At 35.4% G+C, this 13,662-nt stretch overlaps 1 protein-coding gene across 3 annotated transcripts; it reads left to right on the top strand.

Moving 5' to 3' along the window:
* The first annotated feature begins 315 nt into the window (after positions 1-315).
* Positions 316-11,171, top strand: LOC131946560 (uncharacterized). Of its 3 annotated transcripts, none has more exons than XR_009387718.1 (13): positions 316-462; positions 1,616-1,674; positions 2,577-2,690; positions 2,968-2,991; positions 4,228-4,281; positions 5,247-5,285; positions 5,686-5,724; positions 5,965-5,997; positions 6,312-6,353; positions 6,555-6,581; positions 7,583-7,618; positions 8,304-8,914; positions 10,373-11,171. XR_009387718.1 is itself a non-coding variant. In XM_059307411.1 (12 exons), the coding sequence occupies exons 2-12, from the start codon at positions 1,623-1,625 to the stop codon at positions 8,369-8,371; spliced, it is 528 nt and encodes a 175-aa protein (XP_059163394.1). In that variant the 5' UTR covers positions 316-467; positions 1,616-1,622; the 3' UTR covers positions 8,372-9,256. The 3 variants fall into 3 exon arrangements, 1 of the variants encoding a protein (XP_059163394.1); XR_009387717.1 differs by having other exon boundaries at positions 316-467; XM_059307411.1 differs by lacking the exon at positions 10,373-11,171 and having other exon boundaries at positions 316-467; positions 8,304-9,256.
* The last annotated feature ends 2,491 nt before the right edge of the window (positions 11,172-13,662 follow it).

The raw sequence follows: 13,662 nt of genomic DNA, 5'->3' as shown, positions 1-13,662 counted from the left end.
TAAACTACAAGAAAAATCTACATAGCAACCAAACTACAAAAACAAATCTACATAGCAACCAAACTACAAAAACAAATCTACATAGCAACCAAACTACAAGAACAAATCTACATAGCAACCGAAGTAGAAGTAAACATCTACACAGTAACTAAACTAGAAGAAAATTAACAACAAACACCTAATTACCACCCCATCATCCCCCGCCTGAAGGAAATAGAAAAAATATTGCATCGCAAAAATATTAACCATCCTTACATGCGAACATGCGCATCAGTTTTTTCTTGCATTAATAGACACAAACAATGAACGCAACATTCCGGAAATGAGTAGATCTATTGTTTTGGTACCCTTGATGGGTTCTAGCGAAGGTTAACATTTTGTTACCGGTGACACCAAAGCTCATCTAGATCTACATAGTCATTTGATTGCTTCATATCTCGGTTAACTGTTGATTTATTCACTGTCAGGTTGGTTTTTTCTCAGTAATTTTATTCTAAATTTTTACAGATTTATCTAGATCTAATTTCTCTTGTATTTTTTATTCCCATATTCTAGCTTCAAATTTTAGATCTAGATCTAGATTTTAGATCTAGATCTAGATCTAGATATCTAGTAGTCTACTCAGATATTAGACTTAAGATTCTAGATCCAGATCTGGAATTTGTTCTAAATTTTTAGCTCCATGAGTTTTCAGCTCCACGAGTTTTCGGTTATGCCTACATAGGCATGTATAATTGTCCGATTAAGGGTGTGAGGCTATCGTTTTGTATTTATTAATGAAAATGGGTGATTTATTTGTGACCTACCGAAAAAACACACCTAAAATGGTGGATCCACCTCCCCCATCCACAAGTTTACACTTTGAACAAGCCCCCCGCCCACTACCTCGCAGTTGCAAATTGTTTTTAGTTGCTATAGTAAATACACTCATTTGAATATTGAAAAAAATAAAAAAATTAAATGCTGACAATTTTTGGAATGGAATAAAAATCAAATTATAAATTATGTATCTTTGAGATTAGTTGCTTTATACATTACCAGGTAATGATTAGGGAGAAACTTGTTACTTTTTACACTTGAGATAATGGCAACTTGTTTGGTTAGAGATTTATTAAATATGAGATGCTGAATACTTAATAGTTAGAGAGTTGATACCAGTGGCGTAGCCAGGATCGTCTCAAGGGGGGGGGGGGGGTTTCCAATTTTTACCCGGGGACAAACTTTCGATTTTTGCACCCCCCTCAAACTTTTGATTTGCACCCCCCTCAAACTTTCGATTTGCACCCCCCCCCCCCTCAAATTTTCGATTTGCACCCCCCTCATACTTTTTTATATACCGAGGGGTCTATGGGGGGGGGGGGTTTAATGACCCCCCCCCTAACCCCCCCCCCCCTGCCTACGCCACTGGTTGATACATTTGAGATAACAGCTACTGTTTAGCGACAGAATTGTTATATTTTAGATTCCAAATACTGGTAAGAAGAGACTTGTAAAATTTAAAATTCCAGCTACTGTTAAGTAACTTAATGACGTGACTGACGGTCAGTAGACCTTCATTAAGATTACTGATTAGCACAGATTAACTGAGCTTCAAAGATGCCCTATTATTTTCCAGCTTAAACATGAATTTGTTTCAACTATGGATTTGCCTGGCCGAACAATACGGTGATATAGGTAAGTTTGAACCCGTTAATGCTTGAGTTTACCTGTAGGTGGTAAGTTTTTAACCCTGTAATGCTTGAGTTTACCTGTAGGTGGTAAGTTTTTAACCATGTAATGCTTAAGTTTACCTGTAGGTGGTAAGTTTTAACCCTGTAATGCTTGAGTTTACCTGTAGGTGGTAAGTTTTTAACCATGTAATGCTTAAGTTTACCTGTAGGTGGTAAGTTTTAACCCCTGTAATGCTTGAGTTTACCTGTTGGTGGTAAGTTTTTAACCCTGTAATGCTTGAGTTTATCTGTTGGTGGTAAGTTTTAACACCTTAATACTTGAGTTTACCTGTAGGTGGTAAGTTTTTAACCATGTAATGCTTGAGTTTACCTGTTGGTGGTAAGTTTTTAACCCTGTAATGCTTGAGTTTGCCTGTTGGTGGTAAGTTTTTAACCCTGTAATGCTTGAGTTTACCTGTTGGTGGTAAGTTTTTAACCCTGTAATGCTTGAGTTTACCTGTAGGTGGTAAATTTTAACCCTGTAATGCTTAAGTTTACCTGTTGGTGGTAAGTTTTTAACCCTGTAATGCTTAAGTTTACCTGTTGGTGGTAAGTTTTTAACCCTGTAATGCTTGAGTTTACCTGTAGGTTGTAAGTTTTTAACCCTGTAATGCTTGAGTTTACCTGTAGGTGGTTAGCACTGATCCCTTAATGCTTATATCTTTTTGTTGGTGATACTTATTAAACCCTTAATGCTTGAATTTATTTCCAAATGTGTAAACAATTATTGTTGTCTCTCTGATTATTAACACGTATTCTACTGTACAACCACTGCCAGGCCCTATTGTATGTATATCTATCTACGTATAGCAACCGTATGTAGATCTATCTACGTATAGCAACCGTATGTATATCTATTAACACCAGGATTACCCCCAAAACCAGAAGTGGTAGAGGTAGAGGTAGAGAAACCATCAATGCTGCTTACCTTTTTATTGGCATTGAACGTCATCCTTCTCCTCATCAATTTGGTTTTACTGTGTAAGTATGCTTTTATCTAAAAATAATACTTGTCCGTATTATGAATGACCATGTTTAAAACTCAGGCTTATTAATTTAAGCCAAACCGAAAAAACGAGTTAGGCCTCATTAATATCAACTTGAAACACATTCAGACTAGAGCTTGTAGAATTCTAATCAGGAATGTAACTAGACGAAGTAAAGCTGCCGCCAACATCCAAATGGCACCCTATAATTTAATTTAACCACGTTTCTCATCGTTTCTCTTTGTATGTATCTATGTATGTATATCCACCAGTTTGGTGTTTCTGGGTGCGAAGAGGTATGTTTATATTATTGTATTTTTAAATGTTCACTTGCTGAATATATTTTATATATTGAGTTCATTGAATTTTTAATGTTTGAACAGTTTTGTAGATTTTGTTATTTTAGAGCGATTATACCAGAAAATTAAATAAAACACGGTCCCATTTTGAGCCGACATTAAACACCCCACTCCCCCACCACGCGAGTTTTCACATCGATACAAAATGTTAGCGATAAATTAACCACCAACCCCTCCCAATGATATACACACAATTCTAATAAAATAACACATGCCCTCATGAAAATAAGGTATTCTTGATAAGTATCTGACTTTCTTTCCATAGATAAGTTTCTGACCTCCCCATAGATAGGTATCTGACCTTCTCCCCATAGATAAGTATCTGACTTTCTCCCCATAGATAAGTGTCTGACTTTCTCCCCATAGATAAGTATCTGACTTTCTCCCCATAGATAAGTATCTGACTTTCTCCCCATAGATAAGTATCTGACTTTTTCAAAGATAAGAAATCTGTCGTTCTTAAAAGGTGGGAGTGTAGTAGTATTGTAAGGATTGGGTGTGAGTGTATTAAGATGAGATTAAGGATTGGGTGTGATTGTATTAAGATGAGATTAAGGATTGGATGTGAGTGTATTAAGATGAGATTAAGGATTGGGTGTGAGTGTATTAAGATGAGATTAAAGATTGGATGTGAGTGTATTAAGTTGAGATTAAGGATTGGGTGTGAATGTATTAAGATGAGATTAAGGATTGGGTGTGAGTGTATTAAGATGAGATTAAGGATTGGGTGTGAGTGTATTAAGATGAGATTAAGGATTGGGTGTGAATGTATTAAGATGAGATTAAAGATTGGGTGTGAGTGTATTAAGATGAGATTAAGGATTGGGTGTGAATGTATTAAGATGAGATTAAGGATTGGATGTGAATGTATTAAGATGAGATTAAGGATTGGGTGGAAGTTTTAGGATTATGGAGATTGGGTTTTGAGTGTATTAAGGTGATATGTAAGGATTGGGTGGAGTGTATTCAGATTACATGTAAGAATTGAGTGGGAGTGTAGTTAGGTGAGATGTAATGATTGTGTATTAGGATGGTGAAGATTGGGTTTTGAGTGTATTAAGGTGATAAGTAAGGATTGGGTGTGAATATAGCAGGGTGAGTTGTAATGATTGGGTAGATGTGTATCAAGGTACAAGCATCTGATACCATTTTTCTTCTACTTTAAATCCACAGTAAAAAACACGGATGCTTGTTTGGAGCAGAGAAAAGTTACAGTAGAAACAACTGGTAATTTTTTTTGGGTCATAAACACTGTAGATGTATGGCTTGTTTATTAAATAAATATATATACCTTATTACAGGGGTTCCCAACCCCGTGCCCGCGGGAGCCATGGCGCCCTCCGAACGATTCGTATGTGCCCGCCTCTCACTATTCGACCGAGACAGAATTTATTTCATAAACATTATTGAAAGGTTGAAGGGGATGGAAATCGAAAGTTTTGTCCCCGGGTGACGGGAAGGGTCGCTACGCCTCTGGAAGGAGTTTGTCGTTTTAAAATAGGTGGTGCCCGCCACCCTACCGATATTTTAGATTGTGCTCTAGAGTAAAAAAAGGTTGGGAACCCCTGCCTTATTATATATGAATCGATATGTAAATAAACAATATATTTTATTTCTATATATCATTAGGTTTTATATTTGCTTTTTCAATTTTATTTGTAAGGTTTTTAAATAATGATCAAATCAGGAAAAAGTGTAATACATTTGAACATATAAAATACATCTTAGTACATAAGCTAACAGGTGTGAAATAAAAAAACACGAACACGTGACCAAAGCCAAAAAGAAAAACCGGAAAAACAAACGTTACAATATTTTTAAAGCCTGACAGTTGACGGATAAATGTATTAACCAGCAGATTGTAGAATTTTCACTGTAGTACATAGCTCTTCCAGAACCGAGGTGCTTAAAGATTTTATACACTGGCTTTGGTAGTTATAAATCTGGGTTCAATCAGGTTCCTAAAGTAAGACAAGCATTGCACGTGGATTATTTTTTCACAATAATTGTATTTTGCACTATTCAATGTCAAAACAGAGAAAGTATTATATATATATATATATATATATATATATATATATATATATATATATATATATATATATATATATATATATATATATATATATACGTATTTTATATCACACATTATTTACTTCTAATGTACTAATGATTAAAATTCACACCAACAGGTTCCCAAGCTAGTAATGAAAGCTGCAGTTGCCTCCCTGGTAATTATATTTGTTTATTTTAGAAGTTATACAAAATCTTTGTTAGATGTACAACATATTTTGCTGTAGGGCTACACTAGTACTAGAGTGCGAATCTCTCTCTGTGTGTGTGCATTTGTATGTCTGTGTGTGTGTTAGGCCGTGGCTGGAAGTTCGGCCACTTCTCGAAGTGCCATAAAATATCCTGGCCAACATATTAAGATGTGCTACCTGTATTGCAAACTGTATCCGGATAAACAAGTAATCATCATGAACAAGAAGAAATCAGTTTTTTTTAATCAGCCAGAACATAGCTACGACCTTTTTTTCTGACTGACGTATCGCCCCATGCCTTTTCACAAAAATAAACTTATTAATATTCATTTATAATTTTCTAATAATTTTTTTAAAATCACGACAGGTTCCGAACCTAGTGTTGAAAGTGGCAGAAGCCTCGAAGGTACTTTATTTTGTTTATTTTTTTTAAAGTTAGTTGTCTGTACAAGATCTACAACATTGTTACTGCTAGACTCCTATAGCACTTGAAGACAAGCATTGATGGTTCTTTCTTTACGGTCTTTCTGTTTTGCAGTTATATTTTTAAAAAAAAATTTGTGGTAGTGTTGATTTAGCTTGAGTGCCATATAATGTTGGGGTTTCCTAATTTCCGTAATGATCTGCATTTATTTGTTTCTCACAGACAACAAAACTAGTGTCGAAGTCTGCACTCAAGGTGATACATTTTAAATTTTTTTAAACATCATACACCAACTTTCATATATTTAGTGTAAATCGTATAAAATTCAGTAGTTTAGTACTACTTTAATCTTACAACAATTGCAATGGGAAAAGGAAATATTCCATTATACTTTTTTTGTATTAAAAATAGGGTTTAATTAAGTAATTGATTTAAATTGATTTTCAGTCATCTTAATGTACCTTTATAAAAGACATGCAAAAACTATATATATATATATATATATATATATATATATATATATATATATATATATATATATATATATATATATATATATATATATTCAGAATCCAAAGGCTGCCAAACCATGGTTAAACACTGCGATAAAGGTAAAATATGTTGATTATCATATATATGTATGTGAATGTGCATGTGAATATGCATATGGATGTTAATGTGAATGCAACTATGAATGTCTATTTATTTGATTATGTCGAAAGTCTTGACAAACATTTAAATGTCATTATAAAATATCTGATAAATACATTAATACCTAATTAATTTCCTAATGAACATCCGTTTATCCACAGCAAGCCAGACTGATGATGTCATCGTAGGTAACACATTTTAAAAATTATATCTGCTTTACAGTTAGTTTATCAAAACATGTAGCTGTTTTTTTTTCATAACTGTTCTTTTCTAGTTAATTTAGCAAGTTAAAGTTATATAATCTAAAGAACAAGGCAAAACTTCTGGGATGAAATAGGCACACAATTTCCTATAGTTTAAGTATAACACATATACTGTCAAGGCGGAAGGAATGAAACATATAATTATGTAATGTCATACTTAAGTCTGTATCTGTATTGGAGGGGGATGTCACTTAAGGGCGAACCCTAAGAAGATTTTATTGTTCAACATAATGAATTTACGAATGAATGAATTTTTTAAATAAATTGAACATTCCCGAAGGATAAAATAATTTGCCTTTCAAACTCCAACGACGTGAAACGAATTATTTTCAAGAAATCGCTTTCCGTCCAATAAGTTATAAGATTCCATTCTCTCTTGGTTCTATACTTGTGCTGCCTTGTTCAGTTTGTGCTTTTAACATGGCTGTGAATACATAGATCTGATTGAGGTGGGGGGGGGGGGAGGGTGGGTGAGAAATCACACTTGCGATGAATTCATTGGTCTAATGGGGGGGGGGGAGGGAGTCACAGTTTGTTGTGAACACATAGATCAGTTGGGGGGGGGGGGGGGATCACACTTGCTGTGAATACATCGGTCTAATGGGGGGGGGGCGAGGGAATCACACTTTGATGTGAATATATATATATATCTGATGGGGATCACAGTTTGGATGGGGTAATGTTCGTGATATTGTGGTGTATCAAATCGTGTTGTAAGCAGGAGGGTTTGTATACGATCACAGTTCCTGTTCCTGATATTGTGTTGTATCTAAACATATTGTATACGATTACAGTTCCTGTTCGTGATAGTGTGTTGTATCTAATCATATTGTATACGATCACAGTTCCTGTTCGTGATAGTGTGTTGTATCTAAACATGTTGATGTGCCAGACTAGGGTATACACATTTTGTTTTAAATCCACAGTTGCCACCCCTGATGATGCTATCTTAGTGGCTAAAGGTAATGAAATAAATAATAAACTTAAGTATAAGATTGGTTTTTTAAGTTTAATCGTGTGCTTGTTAGAATATGAGCTATCATCGCGGATATTTCTACAGCCTGGGAACTATTGCTGGTGTTCTAGATTTTATATATATATATATATATATATATATATATATATATATATATATATATATATATATATATATATATATATATATGGTGACAGGACAAATGATCTCAGGACAAATGATCTCAGACAAAATATCTCAGACAAAATATCTCACGGACAAATGATCTCAGGACAAATGATCTCAGGACAAATGATCTCACGGACAAAAGATACCAGGACAAAATATATCAGGACAAATTATATCATGGACAAATGATCTCAGACAAAATATCTCAGACAAAATATCTCACAGCGAAATTTTAATAGTAATTACGATGATTTTAGTTGAACTTTTTTTATTGACTGTTAATATGGTTTTGTTTACATTTTTACGTATAATAATTGTGAATAAAATGAATTAGTGAAACCTAACAAACCATCAAAAGGTGTATTAAGCAATTGTAGATTTGATTTGAAAAAGTAAAAATTAAAACAAACTTACTCTTTTAGCCTGAAAGGTATAATAAATGATAATGTATAAAACAAATGCTGAAATGTTTACACAGTATTTCCTTCATCTCCCACCCACAGTACTAGCCGCCCTCACGCTCACGGCCTACCTAGTCAAGTCATCCCGTGGACGTGCCTTGATGCTGTAAACCGCTGATGCTGCTGGTTCTGATGGTGGTTGTGATGTGAACCCTGACATAGATGAGGCTCAATTGCTTTTGAGATAAACGTCTTATAGTTTAGATTTCGATTTTATTTAGTCATTTTAGTTAACTATTAAAAAATAATAACTATTACTATCACACAAAAATAGTGTGAATATTCGTGACCAAACAGGTCAGGACCAAAATGATCACTAGTTTTCAAAAGTTCTAGTCCTTATTGTTAAAATGTGCTTTAAAATAAACAGTTTGGTCTATTTGTTACCATGTTATAAATATTAGCCTACTACTACCATCAAACTTAGAATTAGGTTAGGCATTTGTAGGCCTAGTTGATTTCGTAAAAATACAATCTCATAAGCCTAACTATTAAATGAGCTATTTACATTAACAGTTGTTATGTTTATCAATTTCTATTATACAATGTATAACGTTATAGTTAGCTTTTGGTATTACGTAAAATTATGTTGTAAAAGTTAAAAAATACGTTCTTTGTTTTGTGATATGAAATTGAAATTACCTTATAGTAGTGTTTAACCCTTTATCTACTGACGGTACTTATAAGTACCACTTTAATTAAGTGCCTGTATAATTTTTAATTTAATACGAATTTTAAAAATTATTGGTGTAATTAATAGTATTATCTCCCCTGAGTAGCCGGTAGTTGGAGGGATCGATGTACTTTGAAAATTTTTGGTATGGCGCCAATTTCAATGTCTTGCTGTATCGGTAGTTTACAATTGTTCTGTAACGTTCTCACACACGTTTCTGATTTCCTTTTGTTTTACCTTATTCTTGAAGTATTCATCCCCAAATATTTTTTATTGGCATCTCCAATAGTCAGGCAAACGTGTTTAACTTCTAGTTATACAATTTTAATGAATTTGTCTTTGTATTAGATCGATGTTTACAAGTGGACTTATAAGTACCGTCAGGGCACACGGACATTTTTTTAGGATTTTTAGGAAATTGCAGATTTTTGATGTGGAGTGACATAAATATTATTTTGATAATTAATTATCGAAATGTACTCAAAAAATGATATTTACACATTTATAAGAAAGTTAGCATATGGTTTACATAAGAAATATTGTAATTACATGTTGATTTCTAGTAGTAAAAGAATAACAAGAATAAAGGTAGCAGTTGCTGGCTCGTTTACTAGGTTTAGTATACTTCATTTGTATACCAAAGCCTGGTTCTAGTTGTAAGATTTAATTTGTTAGTTATATTTACTGCAATAAACTGTCTTGCATACAATAACTAGTATTTACGTAATGTATATCTGTAGACTAGTAATAGTCGATACTTCTGCATATAAAATAGATATCTATGGTAAATTTTAATCCGTCACCAGGAAACAGTAGGCCACTTCGGCTATCCTAAACACATTGAGCTCACTTCTATTTATGAACTTTACACTGTAGTGTCGACTTGTCTTAACATTCTAGTAGGCTACAATTTTACTAGTATTACTAGTAGTTGTGTACTGAATGACTAGGCTTTTGTTTGTTTATGCGGCTCATTGTAATAGCTATTGGAAGCTTCCAGCAAAAGCATGTTCAGTGCGGCAACCGTTGCTACACCAGAATGACCACAGACAAGAATGAGGGAGCATGACATGTCGGCAACTTTTGCTGTATTTGAGGTCTAAGATGTGTTCCGATAGAAAATCCAATAAAAATCGTACTCAAAATATACTTTTGTGCTGTATTTATGTGTGAAAATTACAAAAAATGACGGTTATAATGATTGCCATGTTATTAGTTAATAAATTGTATCGTTTGTTCGTGTTTTGTAAAAAAAAAATTTTTTGAAAAAAATGTCCTACATTCCTGACGGTACTTATAAGTACCAATATCTGTTTGGGCCATTAAAAATTTATGAAACGAAATTTCCTTCGACATATGCTTTAAGTATGCCAAAAGCAATATGATAACACATTGGTTAAGAAAAAATGTCATTCAGAACATAATTCCGTAAATAAAGGGTTAACCTACTTAAAAAATCATATATTTTGCTACCCTGAAACCATCGAGATGTTAAGGTATATTTTGAGTTTCAAATGTTGCTTGTTGAAAGCCCAGCCATCATTATGTGTTGTCTAGTGTTCCGTTATAAAATATTTTCATAAGCCTATTAATTAGCCAATTAGCACTCTTGGAAGTGCATAGGTTTGGGCACAAAATACAACTATTTGAAATTGTATGATGCTCTCAAGTAATACTGGAAAGACAACTGCTTACACCACACTATTTACGGTTTTGAAATGGTAATATATCTTTGAAATATAAACACGATGTACGTATGTGTCATACTTCTTAAACTATTGAAGTGTATTTTATAAATGTGTTTAATGAAATGGATAAAAACGTGTTCTGTAGAGAGGAACTTTCATATGTCTGCTACATATGGCAATTTTTAAATGTGATGTGATATTTGTCAAAAGATCTAGGTTCTAAGTAAGTGCACAGAAATTAATTGAACATCGTTTGTATTGCTAACTCTTGTAGGGACTGCGTTGGTTTATTTTTTAAATTGAAGTTCAATCAGAATTAACATAAGATAGCACCAAGCTATTCATTGCAAGGAAACACAGTTTCGTATGTTTTCCTGATGTGCATTCAATAAAGAGAAGGATCAAGTCATAATATTTATACAATCATGTATAGATTAGCATTATTATATGATTTTTTGTCTTCATGATATCAGAAATTAATTACTCAAACTTACTAATGTATTTAGTATTTGTTTTAAAAAGCATCAGTTCTATAAATAAAATATTTTGTTTACTAATTTTCTTTGTTTATTATTAATATTTATTATTAATTTGTGTGTGTGCAGTTATCATTTGGTGGGATATAGATCAACTCGCCACTGACTCGATGGGATATAGATCAACTCGCCACTGACTCGATGGGATATAGATCAACTCGCTACTGATTCTATGGGATATAGATCAACTCACAGCTGACTCGATGGGATATAGATCAACTCGCCACTGACTCGATGGGATATAGATCAACTCGCTACTGACTCGATGGGATATAGATCAACTCACAGCTGACTCGATGGGATATAGATCAACTCACAGCTGACTCGATGGGATATAGATCAACTCGCCACTGACTCGATGGGATATAGATCAACTCACAGCTGACTCGATGGGATATAGATCAACTCACAGCTGACTCGATGGGATATAGATCAACTCACAGCTGACTCGATGGGATATAGATCAACTCACAGCTGACTCGATGGTATATAGATCAACTCACAGCTGACTCGATGGTATATAGATCAACTCGCCACTGACTCGATGGGATATAGATCAACTCGCCACTGACTCGATGGGATAAAGATCAACTCGCCAATGACTCGATGGGATATAGATCAACTCGCCACTGACTCGATGGGATATAGATCAACTCGCCACTGACTCGATGGGATATAGATCAACTCGCTACTGACTCGATGGGATATAGATCAACTCACAGCTGACTCGATGGGATATAGATCAACTCGCCACTGACTCTATGGGATATAGATCAACTCACCACTGACTCGATGGGATATAGATCAACTCGCCACTGACTCGATGGGATATAGATCAACTCGCCACTGATTCTATGGGATATAGATCAACTCGCCACTGATTCTATGGGATATAGATCAACTCGCCACTGATTCTATGGGATATAGATCAACTCGCTACTGACTCGATGGGATATAGATCAACTCACAGCTGACTCGATGGGATATAGATCAACTCACAGCTGACTCGATGGGATATAGATCAACTCACAGCTGACTCGATGGTATATAGATCAACTCACAGCTGACTCGATGGTATATAGATCAACTCGCCACTGACTCGATGGGATATAGATCAACTCGCCACTGACTCGATGGGATAAAGATCAACTCGCCAATGACTCGATGGGATATAGATCAACTCGCCACTGACTCGATGGGATATAGATCAACTCGCCACTGACTGGATGGGATATAGATCAACTCGCCACTGACTCTATGGTATCAACTCGCCACTGACTCGATGGGATATAGATCAACTCACCACTGACTCGATGGGATATATATCAACTCGCCACTGACTGGATGGGATATAGATCAACTCGCCACTGACGTGATGGGATATAGATCAACTCGCCACTGACTCGATGTGATATAGATCAACTCGCCACTGACTCGATGGGATATAGATCAACTCGCCACTGACTCGATGGGATATAGATCAACTCGCCACTGACTCGATGGGATATAGATCAACTCGCCACTGACTCTATGGAATATAGATCAACTCGCTACTGACTCGATAGGATATAGATCAACTCACAGCTGACTCGATGGGATATAGATCAACTCGCCACTAACTCGATGGGATATAGATCAACTCGCCACTAACTCGATGGGATATAGATCAACTCGCCACTAACTCGATAGGATATAGATCAACTCGTCAATGACTCGATGGGATATAGATCAACTTGCCACTGACTCGATGGGATATAGATCAACTCGCCACTGACTCTATGGGATATAGATCAACTCACAGCTGACTCGATGGGATATAGATCAACTCACAGCTGACTCGATGGGATATAGATCAACTCGCCACTGACTCTATGGGATATAGATCAACTCACAGCTGACTCGATGGGATATAGATCAACTCACAGCTGACTCTATGGGATATAGATCAACTCACAGCTGACTCGATGGGATATATATCAACTCGCCACTGACTCGATGGGATATAGATCAACTCACCACTGACTCGATGGAATATAGATCAACTCACAGCTGACTCTATGGGATATAGATCAACTCACAGCTGACTCGATGGGATATATATCAACTCGCCACTGACTCGATGGGATATAGATCAACTCACCACTGACTCGATAGGATATAGATCAACTCGTCAATGACTCGATGGGATATAGATCAACTTGCCACTGACTCGATGGGATATAGATCAACTCGCCACTGACTCTATGGGATATAGATCAACTCACAGCTGACTCGATGGGATATAGATCAACTCACAGCTGACTCGATGGGATATAGATCAACTCGCCACTGACTCTATGGGATATAGATCAACTCACAGCTGACTCGATGGGATATAGATCAACTCACAGCTGACTCTATGGGATATAGATCAACTCACAGCTGACTCGATGGGATATATATCAACTCGCCACTGACTCGATGGGATATAGATCAACTCACCACTGACTCGATGGAATATAGAT

Source organism: Physella acuta, unplaced genomic scaffold (assembly GCF_028476545.2).
Source record: "Physella acuta isolate Inbredline_101_S28 unplaced genomic scaffold, ASM2847654v3 ptg000562l, whole genome shotgun sequence".
NCBI classification, from domain to species: domain Eukaryota; kingdom Metazoa; phylum Mollusca; class Gastropoda; family Physidae; genus Physella; species Physella acuta.
The sequence above is the reverse complement of the archived record's forward strand: the minus strand, read 5'-3'. Positions and strand labels throughout refer to the sequence as shown.